The sequence below is a fragment of the Bufo gargarizans genome, chromosome 4 (genome assembly GCF_014858855.1).
Source record: "Bufo gargarizans isolate SCDJY-AF-19 chromosome 4, ASM1485885v1, whole genome shotgun sequence".
Classification (NCBI taxonomy): Eukaryota; Metazoa; Chordata; class Amphibia; order Anura; family Bufonidae; genus Bufo; species Bufo gargarizans.
In genome coordinates, this window is record NC_058083.1 from 240,937,696 (window position 1) to 240,959,231 (window position 21,536).

The 21,536-nt window shown below is 41.9% G+C and overlaps 1 protein-coding gene across 1 annotated transcript in view; it reads left to right on the top strand.

The window, feature by feature from the left end:
* COL19A1 (collagen type XIX alpha 1 chain) overlaps positions 1-21,536 on the top strand; it is a 280,859-nt gene that overhangs the window by 21,895 nt on the left and 237,428 nt on the right. Inside the window, exons 9-12 of the mRNA XM_044291116.1 lie at positions 851-946; positions 8,964-9,017; positions 9,783-9,836; positions 14,029-14,082. Of these exons, the coding sequence (XP_044147051.1) occupies positions 851-946; positions 8,964-9,017; positions 9,783-9,836; positions 14,029-14,082 (258 nt within the window). The remainder of the gene's footprint in view (positions 1-850; positions 947-8,963; positions 9,018-9,782; positions 9,837-14,028; positions 14,083-21,536) is intronic.

The window sequence follows — 21,536 nt, forward strand, 5'->3', positions numbered from 1 at the left end:
CTATGTGCCAAGCCAGGATGATGCAAATCAGTAAATGGTGATATACTGCCTGAGCACCCAGGCACAGTCCTACTTGGACTGTGGCCTTTCTCTGGTGCATACCATGTCCCTTACCCCATGGACTTCTAGGAAGGCAGATTGGAACAGTGGCTACAAGTCACCCATTTTTCTCTCTCTGTACTGCCTTGTCCAGCCTCCATTGTCATCTTCTAGAGGGTTTTCAGTGCAACAGATGCCGTTGTCACAATTAAACAGACAAACTTTAACTCCACCAGTTTACAAAAAAAACATATTTTTTGTCAAAATGAACAAGAAATGGATCCATGAGGATTATCACCCACCTCTTGCTAAATCCAATTAATAGATCTGTCCTTCCTGACAGTGCCCTTTCATGCCACTGTCGATGTCTGTCTGTCTATCATCATGTATGGCTGCTGCTGGTAGGGACACAGCTGCTATTCAATGCTACTATCCCTCTACCGCCACTTCCATTACCCCTACTGCTCTTATCATTACTTCTAGACAGTCACCACTACTACTACCCCAACACAGCCATACACACATCTAAAGCCTTGCCTGTTTCATGTTGCACTGATCCTGCTGGTGGTACTATTGCTTTCAGTTCTTACCTCTGTGTTGCACTGGACGTGCAGTTCTTAGAGCACAAGTCAAACAATTAGTAAAGAAACAATACAGAATTGAAGGTCATTAGCCACAAAGTGAAAATGGTCAAAGGCATACAAACAGGTTAAACTTTATGATAGTAATACCATACCATATGTAAGCCTAAAATTTAAAACTATGTGATGTAGAAGTCAAAATTGCTTTTCCTTGTCTTATTCTTTTCAAGAATGTATGTGGTCATTGTAATGCTGGTGGTCCAACATCTGCAGCCACCAAGGGAGAGGAAGTCCTAGCTGGTAGTACAGGACACATTGGTATTAAGGTAAGACTTTAAATGTATTTTCTATCTGCTTATGTACTGTGAGAGAGCTAAGAGGAGGTAATGACAGGGGAGACATTGGCAAACAATTTACTAAATCTTATACAGTCAGGTCCATAAATATCGGGACATCAACACAATTCTAACATTTTTGGCTCTATACACCACCACAATGGATTTGAAATGAAACAAACAAGATGTGCTTTACCTGCAGACTATCAGCTTTAATTTGAGGGTATTAAATCCAAATCAGGTAAACAGTGTAGGAGGTACAACAGTTTGCATATGTGCCTCCCACTTGTTACGGAACCAAAAGTAATGAGACAATTGGCTTCTCAGCTGTTCCATGGCCAGGTGTGTGTTATTCCCTCATTATCCCAATTACAATGAGCAGATAAAAGGTCCAGAGTTCATTTCAAGTGTGCTATTTGCATTTGGAATCTGTTGCTGTCAACTCTCAAGATGAGATCCAAAGAGCTGCCACTATCAGTGAAGCAAGCCATCATTCAGCTGAAAAAAAAATAAAAAAATAAAAAAAATGAGAGAGATAGCAAAAACATTAGGCGTGGCTAAAACAACTGTTTGGAACATTTTTAAAAATTAAGAACGCATCGGTGAGCTCAGCAACACCAAAAGACCCAGAAGAACACGGAAAACAACTGTGATGGATGACCGAACAATTCTTTCCATGGTGAAGAAAACATCCTTCACAACAGTTGGCCAGATCAAGAACACTCTACCGGAGGTAGGAGTATGTGTGTCAAAGTCAACAATCAACAGAAGACTTCACCAGAGTGAATACAGAGGGTTCACCACAAGATGTAAACCATTGGTGAGCCTCAAAAACAGGAAGGCCAGATTAGAGTTTGCCAAACGACATCTAAAAAAGCCTTCACAGTTCTGGAACAACATCCTATGGACAGATGAGACCAAGATCAACGTGTACCAGAGTGATGGAAAGAGAAGAGTATAGAGAAAGAAAGGAACTGCTCATGATCCTAAGCATACCACCTCATCAGTGAAGCATGGTGGTGGTAGTGCCATGGCGTGGGCATGTATGGCTGCCAATAGAACTGGTTCTCTTGTATTTATTGATGATGTGACTGCTGACAAAAGCAGCAGGATGAATTCTGAAGTGTTTCGGGCAATATTATCTGCTCATATTCAGCCAAATGCTTCAGAACTCATTGGACGGTGCTTCACAGTGCACATGGACAATGACCCAAAGCATGCTGCAAAAGCAACCAAAGAATTTTTAAAGGGAAAGAAGTGGAATGTTATGCAATGGCCAAGTCAATCACCTCATCTGAATCCGATTGAGGATGCATTTCACTTGCTGAAGACAAAACTGAATGGAAAATGCCCCAAGAACAAGCAGGAACTGAAGATAGTTGCAGTAGAGGCCTGGGATAAAACCCAGCATCTGGTGATGTCTATGCATTCCAGACTTCAAGCTGTAATTGCCTGCAAAGGATTTGCAACCAAGTCTTAAAAAGTGAAAGTTTTAGTTATGATTATTATTATTACGTCCATTACTTTTGGTTCCTTAACAAGTGGGAGGCACATATGCAAACTGTTGTAATTCCTACACCATTCAACTGATTTGCATGTAAATACCCTCAAATTAAAGCTGACAGTCTGCAGTTAAAGTACATCTTGTCCATTTCATTTCAAATCCATTGTGGAGGTATATAGAGCCAAAAATTTTAGAATTGTGTCGATGTCCTAATATTTATGGACTCGACTGTATACTGCCATTATGTGATTAATACAGTATGTGCATCAACTGACAAATACTCTGGCTGAGGCCAGGAAATAGCTAAGCATATATTTCTTTTTACAGCATTCAGAGACTTTCTTTAAATACTTTTTTTTTAATCAATTTGACAACCTTTATAATGAGAACTTTCACATCAGGCATTCAAATAAATGGTCTACTTTGTAATATGATGGGCTAGGTCCACAAGAGCAGGCTTTAAAGAAGGATCCCAAACACAAGAGATTTACTGATCAGAGAGAATGATCTTTTCTGGAATAATTCTATATTGTGGTTTGTTCACTTATTTCTTATTTTCAGGAGCTTTTCAATGCTATATTTAAAAAAAAAAAAAAGTCGCTTTGTGACACAATCCAGTTTCCACATAGCTTGAAATCCTTCTTGCTATGGCTAAAGTGATACTGCTGGCAAAATGAGCGTAAAACAAGAATGCTTGTAGCTCTCAACAGGGATCTTATGAAGACTTGTTTCCTCTGGCACTAAGAGCTACATGATCAGCTTACAGCTTTTGTTAATGGGATTACTTTCTTATTTTTTACTTTATTTTGGTCACGTATTTATTAATGCCCATCTTCTAAAATAGATCAATTAACTTGCTTGTAAATTTTAAACCCTGTATGGACCCAGTTTTTGCATTGAATTTCTCCACTTCTAGCCTGTAATTGGACTAGTTATCTGAACTTTCAGAATAACATGGCTTCCACTTTAAGATAAGACAACAAATGAACAATACATGGAGTTATGAACTGAAAGAAGTGAGCATTAATAAAATAATTATCACTTAATGAAACTGTATTTGTAACTGCGACTGGTGTGCGACACTGTTCCCCTGCTTACCGCCGCGGTCCCGGGCGCTTTGCTGTTCGGTGATCGGTGGCCAGTGCTTCACAGTTACCGCTGCAGTCCGGGACACTCTGTTTGTGTAGCTTGTTCACATTTGCATTGACTTTGCCCTTATTCTGTTCCCTCAGAGTAACAGACCGTTTTAATCCCCATTTGTTTACATAGGTACTTTTTAGTATCTGTTATGCTCAGTTATTGTTTTTTAAAGGAAACCTGTCACCAGGATTTTTTGCATAGAGCTGGGGACATGGGCTGCTAGATGGCCGCTAGCACATCTGCAGTACCCAGGTCCCATAGCTCTCTGCGCTTTTATTGTGTTAAAAAACCGTTTTGATTGATATGCAAATTTCCTGATATGAGTCCTGTAGCCGGAGATGAGTCAAGCGGAAAGGAGCCCAGCACCGCCCCGCGTCCTCCGAATCTCCTCCTTGCTGGAGCGATGAAATCTCGCGATGCGCGAGTTAGCGCATGCGCAGTGTCGGCATCATGTTCATTCCCTGTACTGGCATCAGCACAGGGAACGAACTACGCATGCGCTAGCTCGCGCATCGCGAGATTTCGGCGCTCCAGCTCTGTGACGTCAGCCAGCAAGGAGGAGATTCGGAGGACGCGGGGCGGTGCTGGGCTCCTTTCCGCTTGACTCATCTCCGGCTACAGGACTCATATCAGGTAATTTGGATATCAATCAAAACGTTTTTTAACACAATAAAAGCGCAGAGAGCTATGGGACCTGGGTACTGCAGATGTGCTAGCGGCCATCTAGCAGCCCATGTCCCCAGCTCTATGCGCAAAATCATGGTGACAGGTTTCCTTTAAGTTTCTACTATTTTGGGCAGAAAAAAAGTCCTACTGTATTTGCAGAACTTTGCTTTTCTCCAAATATACCAGCTGCATCATAGAATAGATCTTTCCATTATGGTCAATGGATGACAGATAGAAATGGAACTTGTTCCATTTGTATCAATCTTTCAATCTATTTAACCCCCTGAGGACTGGCCAGTTTTCCATATACAGTTGCAAGAAAAAGTATGTGAACCCTTTGGAATGATATGGATTTCTGCACAAATTGGTCATAAAATGTGATCTGATCTTCATCTAAGTCACAACAATAGACAATCACATTCTGCTTAAACTAATAACACACAAAGAATTAACAAATGCTACCATGGTGGAAAAAGTATGTGAACCCCTAGACTAATGACATCTCCAAGAGCTAATTGGAGTGAAGTGTCAGCCAACTGGAGTCCAATCAATGAGATGAAATTGGAGGTGTTGGTTACAGCTGCCCTGCCCTATAAAAAACACGCACCAGTTCTGGGTTTGCTTTTCAAAAGAAGCACTGCCTGATGTGAATGATGCCTCGCACAAAAGAGCTCTCAGAAGACCTACGATTAAGAATTGTTGACTTGCATAAAGCTGGAAAGGGTTATAAAAGTATCTCCAAAAGCCTTGCTGTTCATCAGTCCACGGTAAGACAAATTGTCTATAAATGGAGAAAGTTCAGCACTGCTGCTACTCTCCTTAGTAGTGGCCATCCTGTAAAGATGACTGCAAGAGCACAGTGCAGACTGCTCAATGAGAAGAAGAATCCTAGAGTGTCAGCTAAAGACTTATAAAAGTCTCTGGCATATGCTAACATCCCTGTTAGCGAATCTACAATATGTAAAACACTAAACAAGAATGGATTTCATGGGAGGATACCACAGAGGAAGCCACTGCTGTCCAAAAAAAAACATTTCTGCACGTTTACAGTTTGCACAAGAGCACCTAGATGTTCCACAGCAGTAGTGGCAAAATATTCTGTGGACAGATGAAACCAAAGTTGAGTTGTTTGGAAGAAACACACAACACTATGTGTGGAGAAAAAGAGGCACAGCACACCATCATCAAAACCTCATCCCAACTGTGAAGTATGGTGGTGGGGTCATCATGTTTTGGGGCTGCTTTGCAGTGTCAGGGCCTGGACAGATTGCTATCATCAAAGGAAAAATGAATTCCCAAGTTCATCAAGACATTTTGCAGGAGAACTTAAGGCTATCTGTCCACCAGCTGAAGCTCAACAGAAGATGGGTGTTACAACAGGACAACGACCCAAAGCATAGAAGTAAATCAACAACAGAATGGCTTAAACAGAAGAAAATACCCCTTCTGGAGTGGCCTAGTCAGAGTCCTTACCTCAACTTGATTGAGATGCTGTGGCATGACCTCAAGAAAGAGATTCACAACAGACTGAAACAGTTCTGTAAAGAGGAATGGTGAAGAATTACTACTGACCGTTGTGCACGTCTGATCTGCAACTACAGGAAACGTTTGGTTGAAGTTATTGCTGCCAAAGGAGCTTTAAACAGTTCAACCAGTGTTCAATAAAAACTTGGTAACATTTAATTCTTTGTGTTTTATTAGTTTAAGCAGACTGTGATTGTCTATTGTTGTGACTTAGATGAAGATCAGATCACATTTTATGACCAATTTGTGCAGAAATCCATATCATTCCAAAGAGTTCACATACTTTTTCTTGCAACTGTATGTGTGTCCGTTCTTTACTCCCAGCCTTCTCCGAGCCATTTCTTTTTTTTATTTTTCCATTCACATAGCAATATGAGGATTTGTTTTTCTGTGTAACAAGTTGTACTTTCTAATGGCACCATTAAATATTGCATGCAATAGGGTGGAATTGAAAAAAAAAAGCTATTTCTTCATGGTTCTATGAGTTTTGTTTTTATGGAGTTCCCTATATGGTAAAACTGAACTGGTCCCTGCATTTTCGGGGTCAGTATGATTACAGCAATACTACATTACGCAGGGCTATATATGAACTATCTCTGTGGTAGCCTCGGATCCTTCAGAGGGATCAATTGACCACTGCACCTGGGGGGTTAAATATATCTGTGATCAGCGTTATCTCTGATTGCAGACATTATCCCCAGGTGTCTGCTGTATGAAACAAAAACACAGCGACTATGGTGCAAGCTCTGCTCTGGTGTGGGTGCAATCTTTAAAGTGCCCACATCTGTCATTCATGTACAGTAGATGACCTAAAGAGGTTATTTAACTAATCAGTTTTTTGGTTTATTTTTGCTATTCTGATGGTATGTAAAAAATAAATAAAACAAGGACACTTTTGAAAGTTTTTTTTTTTTTTTTCTAGTGATCAAACTGCAGATGTATGTTTTATCTTTTTCAGTTGCAAATGCTCAATATATAGCTACATTTTACCACCTGCCTGCAGTGCAGCTGCACCAAACTTAGATAACCATAGATCCCCCTTTACACTGAGAATACTCCAGATAATTGCTTACAAGTGTTTGTAAGAATTATCTAGCTGTGTAAAAGTGCCCCATATTACCTGATGGATTGTTTGTGTAGGCACCTAAATCTTTGTTTGCCGGCAGCACAATGAGTCTGTATGTGGAGGAGCAATAATTGCTCCTCCTCTTACTGTGGAGGAGATTGCTGCATGTAAATACAGAAGTCTTCTTCCCTTACAGGCAGGCAATGCTGGGAAGCAACACTTCCTTCCTGACAATCACCTTCAAAATTGGTCAGTGTAAAGGGCCCTTTAATTCAGTTTGGTTCATCAGGTAAAGCTAGATTCACATCAGCGTTAAATTCTGTTGTTCTGTTTCCACATACAGTGGATATAAAAAGTCTACACACCCCTGTTAAAATGTCAGGTTTCTGTGATGTAAAAAAAATAAGGCAAAGATAAATCATTTCAGAGCTTTTTCCGCCTTCAATGTGACCTACAAACTGTACAACTCAATTGAAAAACAAACTGAAATCTTTTAGGTGGAGGGAAGAAAACTAAAATAATGTGGTCGCATAAATGTGCACACCCTCTTATAACTGGGAATGTAGCTGTGTTCAGAATTAATCACATTCAAAATCATGTTAAATAGGAGTCAGCATACACCTGCCATCTTTTAAAGTGCCTCTGATTCACCCCAAATAAAGTTCAGCTGCTCTAGTTTGTCTTTCCTGACATTTTCTTAGTCGCATCCTACAGCAAAAGCCATGGTCCACAGAGAGCTTCCAAAACATCAGAGGGATCTCATAATTAAAAGGTATCAGTCAGGAGAAGGGTACAAAAGAATTTCCAAGGCATTAGATATACCATGGAACACAGTGAATACAGTCATCATCAAGTTGAGAAAATATGGCACAACAGTGACATTACCATAAACTGGACATCCCTCCAAAATTGATGAAAAGAAAACTGGTCTGGGATGTTACCAAGAGGCCTAAAGCAACATTAAAGGAGCTGTAGGAATATCTGGCAAGTACTGGCTGTGTGGTACATGTGACAATAATCTCCCGTATTCTTCATATGTCTGGGCTATGGGGTAAAGTGGCAAGACGAAAGCCTTTTCTTACGAAGAAAAATATCCAAGCCAGGCTACATTTTGCAAAAACACATCTGAAGTCTCCCAAAAGCATGTGGGAAAAGGTGTTATGGTCTGATGAAACCAAGGTTGAACTTTTTGTCCATAATTCCAAAAGATATGTTTGGCGCAAAAACAACACTGCACATCACCAAAAAAACACCATACCCACAGTGAAGCATGGTGGTGGCAGCATCATGGTTTGGGGCTGTTTTTCTTCAGCTGGAACTGAGGCCTTAGTTAAGCTAAAGGGAATTATGAACAGTTCCAAATACCAGCCAATATTGGCACAAAACCTTCAGGGTTCTGCTAGAAAGCTGAACATGAAGAGGAACTTCATCTTTCAGAATGACAACAACCCAAAGCGTACATCCAAATCAACAAAGTAATGGCTTCACCAGAAGAAGATTAAAGTTTTGGAATGGCCCAGCCAGAGCTCAGACCTGAGTAAAAAGAGAAAAAGGTCCAGCTCGGATAAAATGATACCTTTATTTTTCAGTGCAGATAAAATCCAGTTTCAGTCCAGTCTACATGTTTAGGATCAGAGACAGTAGCGATCCTTACTCATGACATACACATACTGAGGAGGGGGTTGGATATATAGCACCTCCACTTGAAAGCAGGTGGACACAATAACTACAAGCCCCTCCTTCAAATGAAATTGACAACATGTGCTAAAAAGCATGGTTAATTAAAAGAAGAGAACACACACAAGTCATGGATCAAAAATTCAATAGTGTAATATCAGGTCATGTTTCCGATTGAGTCCACTTGGTGTAGTGGACCCCATTTTAATTAACCTTGCTTTTTAGCACATGTTGTCAATTTAATTTGAAGGAGGGGCTTGTAGTTAGTGTGTCCACCTGCTTTCAAGTGGACACACTATTTAATAATGAGATCCCTCTGATGTTTTGGAAGCTCTCTGTGGACTATGGCATTTGCTATGGCTTTTGCTTAAATAGAATGGTAATCCCTTATGTAATGCCTCAAATACATTCATGATTTGTTTCCTTAACAGGGTGATCCAGGTCTGAGGGGCCCTCCTGGGATCCCTGGCAAAGAAGGGCCAAAGGTAAGTTGAAAAATTGAGTACTAACCAGGTGTCATTCTCACATATTTCACTGTAAGGTATAAAGACAAATTTATCAGATTGTCTGAAATGTCAAACTTAAAAAAAGCTTAGCGATCAATTCAGATGAAGTGATCACCATCTGTAAAGTAATCAGGTTGTCGGGGCCATGTAATAACACTGCAGCTCAGTAGCAATACATTTATTCTACAGAGATAAAAAGAAAAATGTGAGTAGAATGGAAAACAGATTGTGGATCACCTTGTCATGATGAAAATATTTCATACAGTGTATTCAACTCAGGTTAGACATTGACTCAGATTGAAGACCACAGATTCTAATTTAAATGCCGGACAATAATGAATCACTCACTGCTTCATCCTATTACAAGTACACCTCTGAATATGTATACCCAGAAGACTTTGCCTTCCTTGCCTCCTCTCTCATGATTGGTCATATATATTTGCATTACAGTATATTGGATGACTATTGATATAATGTTATCTTTATGTGAATGAAATATAATCCATACTGAAATCTCATTTTTCGACATTTGCTGTTTTTCACAGCAGAATTCATAAAAAAATACAACTAAGAAAAAAATCATTTTTGGTCCAAAGGTTTTATGCGTATGAATAGTGTATGGCAGATTCTCTGGTAGCTCTGCATGCTACTAAAAATGAATTGTACAGTTCAATTGAAGCAATACAGTTATCAGAGCTTGAAATGAAATACAATGATTGCTTGGCTGTTGGATTTTCTTTCTAGGGTATCAAAGGCGAACGTGGCTTTCCTGGCCTGTCTGGAGAGAAAGGTGACCAGGTATTGATGTTTTATTCTTTCATCTAAATATTCTTCCTGCGATGCACATCAGGAATTTGTACTGTAAATAGGAACTAGTCTCATTGGGCCCAATGGAGCAAGGAAGAAATACCAAAATTGTTCTGTAACCACCGTAGAGAATTTAATTGCATTTTTCCAATCACAGGTGTTTGTAGACCAAACAAAGTTTGTGTCATGCATCTGCATATTAAACTATTGTTTGCAATTGGGTGGAAATTAAAATAACTGTCAATATAATATCTGCTAATGATTTTGCCTATAGTGACTAGTGTTGATCGAGCACCAAAGTGTTTGTGTGCTCGGATGCTCTGGCTGAACACATCGGTATGCTCGTGTGCTCTACTGAGCACCCGAGCACAATGAAAGTCAATAGGAGAACCCCAGGCACCCCCTGCTTGGAAGAGAAGAGGGTGTCTGGTTCACAAAAAAAAGGTTAGAAATTGATGGAAACCCCATCAAAATGGTTTGGAAACAGCATTAAAGGGATTCTGTCACCAGGTTTGGGGCTATAGAGATACGGACATGCACGGCTAGATTGCCGCTAGCATGTCCGCAATATATGTGTCCTATAGGGCTGTGTGGTTTTAATTTCTTTAAAAAAGGATTTTATAGATATGTAAATGAGTCTTGAATGTGTCCAAGGGGCTGTACTAACCTTCCTTGGGCCCAGCCGTGCCCAGCCACGCCCGCCTTTGAAGGAGCCCAGCACCGCCTATGTCCCCCGAATAGATTTCCGTAATCTCGCGAGGCGCAAGCTCGCGCATGTGCAGTTCTTTCCCTAAAGCTGATGCCAGCACAGGGAAGGAACACTATACCGGCATTGCACATGCGCGAGCTTACGCATTACGAGATTATGGCTATCTATCGATGAAAGGAGGCGATTCTGAGAACATAGGCGGTGCTGGGCTCCTTCACAGGTGGGCACGGCTGGGCACGGCTGGGCACAAGGAAGGTTAGTACAGCCCCTTGGAGCTGCGGCGATCTAGCCATGCATGTCCGTATCTCTACAGCCCCAAACCTGGTGACAGAATCCCTTTAAGAGGATGGCTGGATGCGTCTTGGACTGTTATCTATGTCATACAATAGACAACCACGCAAAGGCTATATGCCAAAAGCCAGGTATAAACAAGCCATCAATCTATCCATGAGACAGATGATAGGCTTAGTCAGCATATCTTACAATGGCAGCCTTGTGCACTATGAGACATTCCAAACCAGCTCTCATCTGACTGAGAGCCAGTAAAGCTCAAAGTTACTTCAGATCTGTTGGATGGCTTGGATGGACCTGCGCACCTAGATAAATATCATTAGGGAGACAAAAAGTTTTCTGATTGTCCTAACATAATATTCAATAACCTTTCTATACAGTTTTGTCGTGTAAAAACTCCTTTGCATAAACATGCTTAAAAACCATTTGCATTGAAAATTCGCAATCTACACTACTCGTGAACAGTGCCATCTATTGGTTTCATAGTCTTATGACAAGAGTAATAGTCTAGTCAAACTATGAAACCAATAGATGGTGCTGTTCATGAGTCATAGACAGCGCTATCTATTGGTTTCATAGTCTTATGACAAGATTATTAGTGTAGCCTTTTGCATGGAAAATTCACAATCAAAATTTGCGATTAGAATATTTGCGATCTACACTACTCATGAACAGCACCATCTATTGGATTCATAGTCGTCATAAGATTATGAAACCAATAGATGGCGTTTTTCATAAGTAATTACAAGCAGTAGTCCTAAGATACACCTTAGCAAGCTTATATTATCTCAGTGCTAGAAGCAGTGTGAATGATAGCAGCAATCCGATATACACCTCAGTGTTAGCGCAGGCTATTATAGGCTAAGTGCTACATGGTGTGTGGACTCTGTTGAGGAGTGTGCCCCACTTACTAGTACCCCAACAAGAAGAACATCGTCATCTATTCGTTTCATAGTCTTATGACAAGACGATTACTCTTGTCATAAGACTATGAAACCAATAGATGGCGCTGTTCATGAGTAGTGTAGATAGCACATTTTCCATGCAAATAGTTTTTTAGCTGAAAAACAAGGCAGAGTCTGTTCATTTGCAAGTCTTTCCCATATGCCCATGTTTATGTAAATTAGTTTTACATGACAAAACTGTATATAAAAGGTCATTGACCGACGCAGTGACTGAGGAAGCACTTGCTAACGTGAAACGTCCGTCGCTCTTCTCATGCGTGTCTAGAATTGTCTGCCCCCTGCCTGTTGGAATAAAGTGCCTGCTTGATTTTCATCATACTGGTGAGTGCCGCTGCATTTTTTCATTTCTCCACTACTGCAATCATTGAATATTATGTTAGGACAATCAGAAAACTTTTTGTCTCCCTAATGATATTGATCTAGGTGCAAAGGTCTACCCAAGCCATTCAACAGATCTGAAGTAACTTAGAGGTTAACTGGCTCTCAGTCAGATGAGAGCTGGTTTGGAATGTCTCATAGTGCACAAGGCTGCCATTGTAAGGTCAGCTGACTAAGCTTGTCATTTGTCTCATAGATAGATTTATGGCTTGCATATACCTGGCTTTTGGCATATAGCCTTTGTGTGGTTGTCTATTGTATGTCGTAGATAATAGGGGTCCAAGATGCATCCAGCCATCCTCTTAATGCTGTTTCCAAACCATTTTGATGGGGTTTCCATGAATTTCTAACCCTTTTTAATGAACCAGACACTTTCTCTTCTTCAGAGCAGGGGGTGCCTGGTTTGATGCTCGGGTTTCCCATTGATTTTCATTGTATTAAATTGTACTCGAGCACCCGCAGTATTCGGCCGAGCACTCGGATGTGCCGAGCATAGCGATTCTCGAGCCGAACAGCAGTGCGGCCGAGCATGCTCACTCAACACTAATGGTGACCCATACCAAAGAGAAAAAAAAAGAGTGACAACATCCATGAAGGTGAATAATAGTGTCTCTTAATTACCAACACATGTCAATGACATTCCGCCCCTTATAGGGGTCTTTGTCAATGTGGTCATCGAATTGGTTGAGCACTGGTTGAGGAGCCAGTTGGCTCTACAGTTATGTTTGGAGTAAAAAGCAAATGTCAGTGCTGTCATAAGTTTTATATATATATCCACAACTCTGAAATATCAAAATTACTATTAATGCTTTTAATATAAGACAGTTCAGGAATATTTAATGTACAGTATTTTATATGATTTTAACTGATTCCTAACCATAAACTTTCTGATGCTGTTTTCTCCTTTCATATTGAGAGTGATGGCATAATATCTGCTAGTTTATACTTTAGAGTCAGGCAGTCTGTTATTCATGGGATCTGTTATAGTAGGGTTCCTTCAGAAGGAGTAATGTCCCCCAACTAGTGGCCCAAAAGCTGCATCTGGTTCTTGAGCAGCTGTGGGAAGCTACAGATACTATTGATGATCTATTGATGATCTAGCAGCAGGTCATATCATTAGAACTTGAAATTGTTTTCAACACCATATCCATGAATGAACATTAGGGAAATTTTCATATCGTATCAACCCCACCCATGCACCTCTATAGCGAGACACATCCTGTACTATTCACATTCTAGAAAGGGTTGCTGGTTGCCATTATGATGAATTCTCAGGGAGCCCCTATAATATTCAGTGTGACTCAACCTGAACTGTAGTATTTCAGTGGTCTCATGGCCTTCAAATGGTTGGACACTAATGACCAAGGTAAAATATTCAGTTGTCTGCCCAAGCCCTGTATCTTAATACCCTTTCTGGGCTAGGTATCTTGTTGGTGCTTTCTGTCACTTAGGACCTGGGGCATAACTGTAAATGAACTAAAGGTGACAGCTGAGATGATTTCTCTTCCCCATCACCACAGCAAAACAGAAAATACCAATATTTGTTTATGTAAAATAAATAGTCTACGATTACTATCAAGGTTTAGCTAAGTAGAATTCAACAAATAATAATTAATGTGAATATACTGTACTTATTAGTCCATATGCATTGTTCAAATGCATTGCTTTAAACAATTGTAATTGCATTTCAAATGAAAGGGACCCAATTCCAAGCACATTCCTGATACAGAAGTATGTACAGCAACCTGGAGTTTATGGGCTTTAAAATAAATAATGAGAACAAATTGTTGTATTTGTGACTTTTTATCTTATATGCAAATGTTTGTGTTCTTGTTTCTAGGGTATGCCGGGAATTCCTGGGGTTACTGGCATCACAGGTCCTCCTGGACCACCTGTAAGATTTTTGCTTATACCTTACAAAACTTTACTGTATAGAAAATTAACCAATTTATTGTGCTAAGTAAAGGCTCTGTGTGTTTTCTGATTCTGTGTTTAGGTTGGACACTGATCTGGGAATGTATTCAATCTTAGGCTTTAATAACATGTATATAAAATCACGCTATACTAAGGGAGATAACACAGAAAAATTAAAAGGCTTGCCCATAATTATTGTTGAACGAATCAAAGCATCCAAAGTGGAATTCGATCCATGCAAAGCAGCCAATCAACAAGCGATATACTACTTGCCCCAAGAGGCCATCACAGCCATGCCTACTATTGGCATGGCTGTGATTGGCCAACTGCAGCATGTGACCCAGCCTCTATTTTAGCTGGAGTCACGTAGCGCCGCCCGTCACACTGCTCGGATTAGTGTAGGGATAAGCTGCAGCTGCTGTGAGGGAGAGATCAGGGAGAAATCTTATGAAGAACTGCTTCTTTACTCAGCGATCTACAGCAAATGTGTTTTGTGGGTGCAGTGCACAATTGTTTTAAGCCTGACCTGAGCCAACTACTACTGAAAACTATTTTATGCAACGATAGTGCACCAGCACAGCATATCTGCATGTCTGCAAGTCCATAAATACTGCTTTAAGACACTGGGGTTTAAAAAACCCTCTGTTTCATATAGTGCACATCTAGGATCATCGCTGCATAAGTGACTGTTCAATTTAAGCCAGAAATACAGCTTTCTCATACTGGGGCATACTGGGGTGAAAAAAAAAACCTCTGTTTCATATAGTGTACATCTGTGATTATAGGTGCATAAGTGAGTGTTACACAAATACGGCTTTCTCATACTGGGGCATACTGGGGTGAAAAAAACCCATCTGTTTCATATAGTGCACATCTAGGATTATAGGTGCATAAGTGAGTGTCACATTTAGGCCAGAAATACGGTTTGGCATACTGGGTGAAAAAAAACCTCTGTTTCATACAGTGCACATCTAGGATTATAGGTGCATAAGGGACTGTTCATTTTAGGCCAGAAATACAGCTTTCGCATACCGGGGTGGAAAACACACTGTGTTTTATATACTGCACATCTGTGATTATAGGTGCATAAGTTACTGTGAAATGAAGGCCACAAATACAGCTTTTGCTTACTGGGGTTAAAAAAAAAACTCTGATGTACTGCACATCTGGGAGTAGAGGTGCATAAGTTACTGTGAAATTTAGGCCACAAATATGGCTTTTGCTTATTGGGGTAAAAAAACACCTCTGATATACTGCACATCTGGGATTAGAGGTGCATATGTTACTGTGAAATTTAGGCCACAAATATGGCTTTTGCTTACTGGGGTTAAAAAAAAACTCTGATATACTGCACATCTGGGATTAGAGATGCATAAATTACTGTGAAATTTAGGCCACAAATATGGCTTTTGCTTACTGGGGTTAAAAAAACCCTCTGATATACTGCACATCTGGGATTAGAGGTGCATATGTTACTGTGAAATTTAGGCCACAAATATGGCTTTTGCTTACTGGGGATAAAAAAATTTTTTTATGATATACTGCACATCTGGGATTAGAGGTGCATACATTACTGTGAAATTTAGGCCACAAATATGTCTTTCTAATACTGGGGTGAAAAAAAACCATCTGTTTCATATAGTGCACATCTAGGATTATAGGTGCATAAGGGACTGTTCATTTTAGGCCAGAAATATGGCTTTCGCATACCGGGGTGGAAAAAAACACTGTGTTTTATATACTTAATGCATAAGTTACTGTGAAATTTAGACCACAAATATGGCTTTTGCTTACTAGGGTTAAAAAAAAAAACTCTGATATACTGCACATCTGGCATTAGAATTGCATAAGTTACTGTGAAATTTAGGCCACAAATACGGCTTTTGCTTACTGGGGTTAAAAAAAACCCTCTGATATACTGCACATCTGGGATTAGAGGTGCATAAGTTTCTGTGAAATTGAGGCCACAAATACCACTGTCATATAGAGTAAAAAAATAATAAAAATTTAGTGCAATACCCTACGTCAGGGTTTTTATTGTGGGATACTTATTTTTAACAGACTCAACCACTTTTTACTTTGCTTGGTGAACACTAATTATAAGGCAAACATCTAATAAGGGACACAGTCATGGTCGTGGTGGTGGTGTTGGTGGAGCCTCTGGTGCAGGGAGAGGGCGTGGCCGTTCTTCCACAGCTACACCTACTGAACTTACTACCTCAGGTCCCAGTAGCCGCCAGAATCTACAGCGATATTTGGTCGGGCCTAATGCCGTTCTAAGGATGGTAAGGCCCGAGCAAGTACGCTAGTCGATTGGGTTTCCGACAGTGGATCCAGCAGGTTCACATTATCTCCCGCCCAGTCTTCTGCAGAAAGTGCACCTGAAAACCCATGCCCATCAGTCTGTCACATAACCCCCGTGCATACCGGGGAACCTGTCTGAGCCTCAAGTCATGCAGCAGTCTCGTATGCTGTTTGAAGACTCTGCTGGCAGGGTGGGTTCCCAATGGCATCCACCTAGCCCTTCCCCAGGGGTGGAAGACATAGAATGCACTGACGCACAACCACTTATGTTTCCTGATGAGGACATGGGAATACCACCTCAGCACGTCTCTGATGACGAAACACAGGTGCCAACTGCTGCATCTTTCTGCAGTGTGAAGACCGAAAAGGAGGTCAGGGAGGAAGACTGGGTGGAAGACAATGCAGGGGACGATAAGGTCCTAGACCCCATATGACTTTCAGAGTTCGGAGGAAGAGGCAGTGGTGAGACCGAGCCAACAGCGTAGCAAAAGAGGGAGCAGGGTGAAAAAGCAGAGCAGCCATGGCCAAAACAGTTTGCATGCTACTGGCCACCGCCACCAGGGACCGAGCAAAGGCAGCTTCAAGGAGTTCCCTGGCATGGCACTTCTTCACACAATGTGCTGACGACAAAACCCGAGTGGTTTGCACGCTGTGCCATCAGAGCCTGAAGCGAAGCATTAACGTTCAGAACTTTAGCACAACCTGCATGACCAGGCATCTACATGCGAGACACAGGCTGCAGTGGAGTAAGCACCTTCAAAACCAAGAAAGGGCTCAGGCCCCTCCTGCTCCCTTTTCTGCTTCTGCCTCTGCCTCTTCCTCCGCCTCTGGAGGAACATTGGCACCTGCCGCCCAGCAAACAGAGGATGTTTCACCAACACCACCACCTCCGTCACCAAGCATCTCCACCATGTCACACGGAAGCGTTCAGCTCTCCATCTCAAAAACCTTGGAGAGAAAGCATAAATTACCACCTAGCCACCCTCGATCCCTGCCCTGAATGCCATAATTTCTAAACTACTAGCCTTTGAAATGCTGTCATTCAGGCTGGTCGAGACGGACAGCTTCAAACAGCTCATGTCGCTTGCTGTCCCACAGTACGTCATTCCCAGCTGCCACTACTTCTCCAGGAGAGTCGTGCCCTCCCTGCACAACCAAGTATCGGATAAAATCAAGTGTACACTGTGCAAAGCCATCTGTGGCAAGGTCCACCTAACTACAGATACGTGGACCAGTAAGCACAGCCAGGGACGCTATATCTCCCTAACTGCACACTTACTAAATGTAGTGGCGGCTGGGCCCCAGGCAGAGAGCTGTTTGGCGCACGTCCTTCCGCCGCCAAGGATCGCAGGGCATCATTCTTTGCCTCTTGTTGCCTTCTCTTCCTACTCGGCTTCCTCCTCCTAATTTTAATTTTTTTTAAGGTCTTTTTTGTGTTTTTTTTAATTCATTTCCCTATCCACATTTGCCATGCTCTTAAGCACATTTTGCTGCCTTTTGCAGCCCTCTAGCTCTTTTCAGGGCTATTTTAGAACCATTTTAGTGGCCAAAAGTTCGGGGTCCCCATTGACTTCAATGGGGTTCGTGTTCGGATTCAAGTTCGGGTCAAGTTCGGGTTCCGAACACAAACTTTTTTTTCAAGTTCGGCCAAACCCGAACATCCACGTGTCCGCTCAACTCTACTTTGTGGTACCTAATTGTTATTTTCCTAAAATGGTGGCTATGGGTGTTACAAAGTAAAAGTAAGAAATACGTGAATGTGATATTACTCATAATGCCATACATCTAGCCAGCTAGCAGATGGCCATCCCGTGTGATATCACAGCCCTTTACAATCCTCTTCCTGTGTGGTCTCCACCATTTCACTGTGGTCTGAGCATAGGGAGAGATGTGACAAGTGCTATGGATAGTATTCAAAAAGCCTTTAATTGTGAAATATTGGATAGGAAAACTGCAGGGAGGGAGATCATAGGGAGCGTTTTTGCACACTGTAGGGTGAGCATAGGGAGAGCATATGGAGACTGCAGGGACAGTGCAGGCTGTGTAATCTGAAACTTTCTAATTGAACAGTTTCCTTCTTGCTTAATAGATAAGCAATTCCATTAGGCCTTGATTCTCAAATTGGAGTGAATGAGCTGTGCAATTTAACTGTAATTGGGGTGCCCACCTTGTTTCATAGATAAACATTTCTATTACACCTGGATTCTCAAATTGGGCTAAATAAGCTGTCCAATAACACCTGTTATTGGGGTGTCCACCTCATTTAATAGATAAGCAGTTCTATTATGCATTCATTCTCAAGTTGGGGTTAATAAGCTGTGTAATTTAACTGTTATTGGGATGCCCACCTTGTTTAATAGATAAGCAGTTCTATTACACCTTAATTCTCAAATTGAGGTGAATAGGCAGTGTAATTTAACTGTTATTGGGATGCCCACCTTGTTTAATAGATAAGCAATTCTGGTATGACTTGATTATCAAATTTGGGTGAATAAGCTGTTTAATTTAACTATTATTGGGATGCCCACATTGTTTAATAGATAAACAATTCTATTACACCTTGATTCTCAAATTGAGGTGAATAAGCTGTGTAATGTAACTGTTATTGGGATGCCCACCTTGTTTAATAGATAAGCAATTATATTACGCCTTGATTCTCAAATTGGGATGAATAAACTGTATAATCTTACTGTAAGCTGTCTATTATTACTGTTATTGGGGTGTCCACCTTGTTTCATAGATAAGCAATTCCATTAGGCCTTGATTCTCAAATTTGGGTTAATAAGCTATTTTACTGTTATTGGGGTGTCCGCCTTGTTAAATAGATGAGGAATTCCATTAGGCTTTGATTGTCAAAATGCAGTGAATAAGCTGTGTAATACTACTGTTATTAGGTTGTCCACATTGACATTAAATAACTTATTTTACATACTGTATACAGTTAGTGTTACAGTATGTCCAACAGAATGTTGCCAGGGACCTTTGAAGTAACGGGCAAAAATGTTGCTGGAGCTTGCAGAATCCTCCTCAGAAAAAGGGGGTGGTAGCTGCTTTAACCTGCAATCCAGCTGTCCCTGAATGGTTGACTCAGTCTTCAACATCATCTCAACTGCCATCAGACTCCCACAGCCATGAGTCGGTGGGTTCCTCTGACACCACACGTTGGTATGGCCCAGGAACAAGCTCTGTACCCTTACCTGTTCTGAACCTATCTCTTTCTTTGCTTCTGCTTCTGCCAAGCAAGTAATGTATGCCGCCAGCTCTGTTCCGCTTTTCAGTGAGGAAGATATTATTAAGGACAGTCAGCAGCTACTGGCCAGCCCAGATTTGGAGGAGAGGTCCGCTGCTTCCTCCTGTAGGCATGCAAGTAACTATGAAAACGGTTGCGTGGGAGAAGGTGTTCAGAGTGGGCAGAGACGCGGCCATGAGACTGGTGAGGGTGACATACCATAAGTGAGGAGCAGACAGTAGTGGAAGATGATGTATCCGATCACATGTGAGAGCGTGGTGAAGATGGGGTTTCATCATCATCAGGGGGAGAGGGTGACAGCATGTGGCCAAGCCAGCAGGGTAAAGCATAGCCATGAGCCAACAGGGTGGCTGCAGTGTGAGATCTGGTGCCAAACCTGCCCAGGGTAGACTGTCTGTTACTCTGGAGCCTACCTGTCTGAACACAACTAGCGGTACATAGTTTCAAAGAGGCAGCTGCAGGCAGTTGTCATGCAGTGGTGGGGGTAAAAGGCCATACTCACTGATGTGGGAATTTTTCATCAAGTTGTCAGAGGATGTCAGTGTGGTCGTATGTAGGATCTGCAGGCAGAAGGTGAAACGCAGCCAGGGTGCCATGTTGGCACCATGGCCCTACGTCAACACATGGAGAGTCAACATAAAGTGTCCTTGGAAAACCGCGGCACTAATGTAGTGGTACAGCTTGATTCATCTCCCAGTGACCCGCACCCCTTCTCCAGCAGTCAGGGCTCCAGCCCTAAGCAGAAGGGAACTGTGTTTCCTTCCTATTGTCTACTGGTCCTGATGCGCCTCCTCCTCATCATGCGTTTTGCAAGCAATCGATCACCGAGGTGATTGCAAAAGGCCACAACAGTATACATGCACTTATCCAACAGCACAGAAGCTGTACGGGCTCCTTGCCAAGTTGCTCATACTACAGTCCCTCCTTTTCCATGTGGTTGACTGTGCATGTTTCAGAGAACTGTTAGCTTGTGCTGAGCTAAGGTGGAGAGTCCCAAGCCGTCATTGCTTCTCCAAAAAGGCTATACCAGCCCCGCACACATATAATAAGCAGAGGGTGGGTCAGTCCTTGAGCCTGTCGGTGTCTGGTAAAGTTTATTGCAGCGCCGACATGTGGAGCTGTAACTATAATCAACGAAAATATATGTCCTTTACGGCCCACTGCGCAAAAATAGTTCCTGCCCAGGCACACCAGCAACTTGGCCAGATGATGGCAATGCCGCCTCCATACTCTAATGCTGTGATTCTGGCTTCAGTGTCCTCCTCTGCCTCATCTTCCACCTTGTCCTCAGCCTAGGCACGGTTCAGAGTGGTCCTCCTGCATACCACCGATACAGAGCACGGCGGTGTCATGCTCCTGGTCAGTCTGGGCAAACAGAGTCACACCAAGGATGAACTGCTCCACGTCATCAACCAATAAATTTAATCCTGCCTGTTTCTTTGCAAACTGAAGATCGGAACCATGGTCACCAATAACAATAAGAAAATTATGTCTGCGCTGCATCAAAGAGAGCTGACTCATGCACCCTGCGTGGCACACGTCTTTAATATGGTTATAACCCGGTTCCTGAATTTTTTCACTCAACTGCAAGAAATTTTTAAAATGGCCATGAAACTGTGCATTCACTTTAGCTACTCTTACCGCCAAAATATGCCCTCCTTGAGCTGTGAAGGCAGAATAGTGTTCCCCAACATCGCCTGATATGTGACGTTTCCACATGTTGGAACTCCACCCTCCACATGTTGGACTGACTATATGACCAAAGGAGGGCCATGAATGATTTCTTCATGATGCAGGAAGACAGGGGTACTCTCCTGTGTAAATTAGAAGCTAGCCAGTGGCAGCTCATGCATGATACCTGCCGTTTACTCATGCCCTTT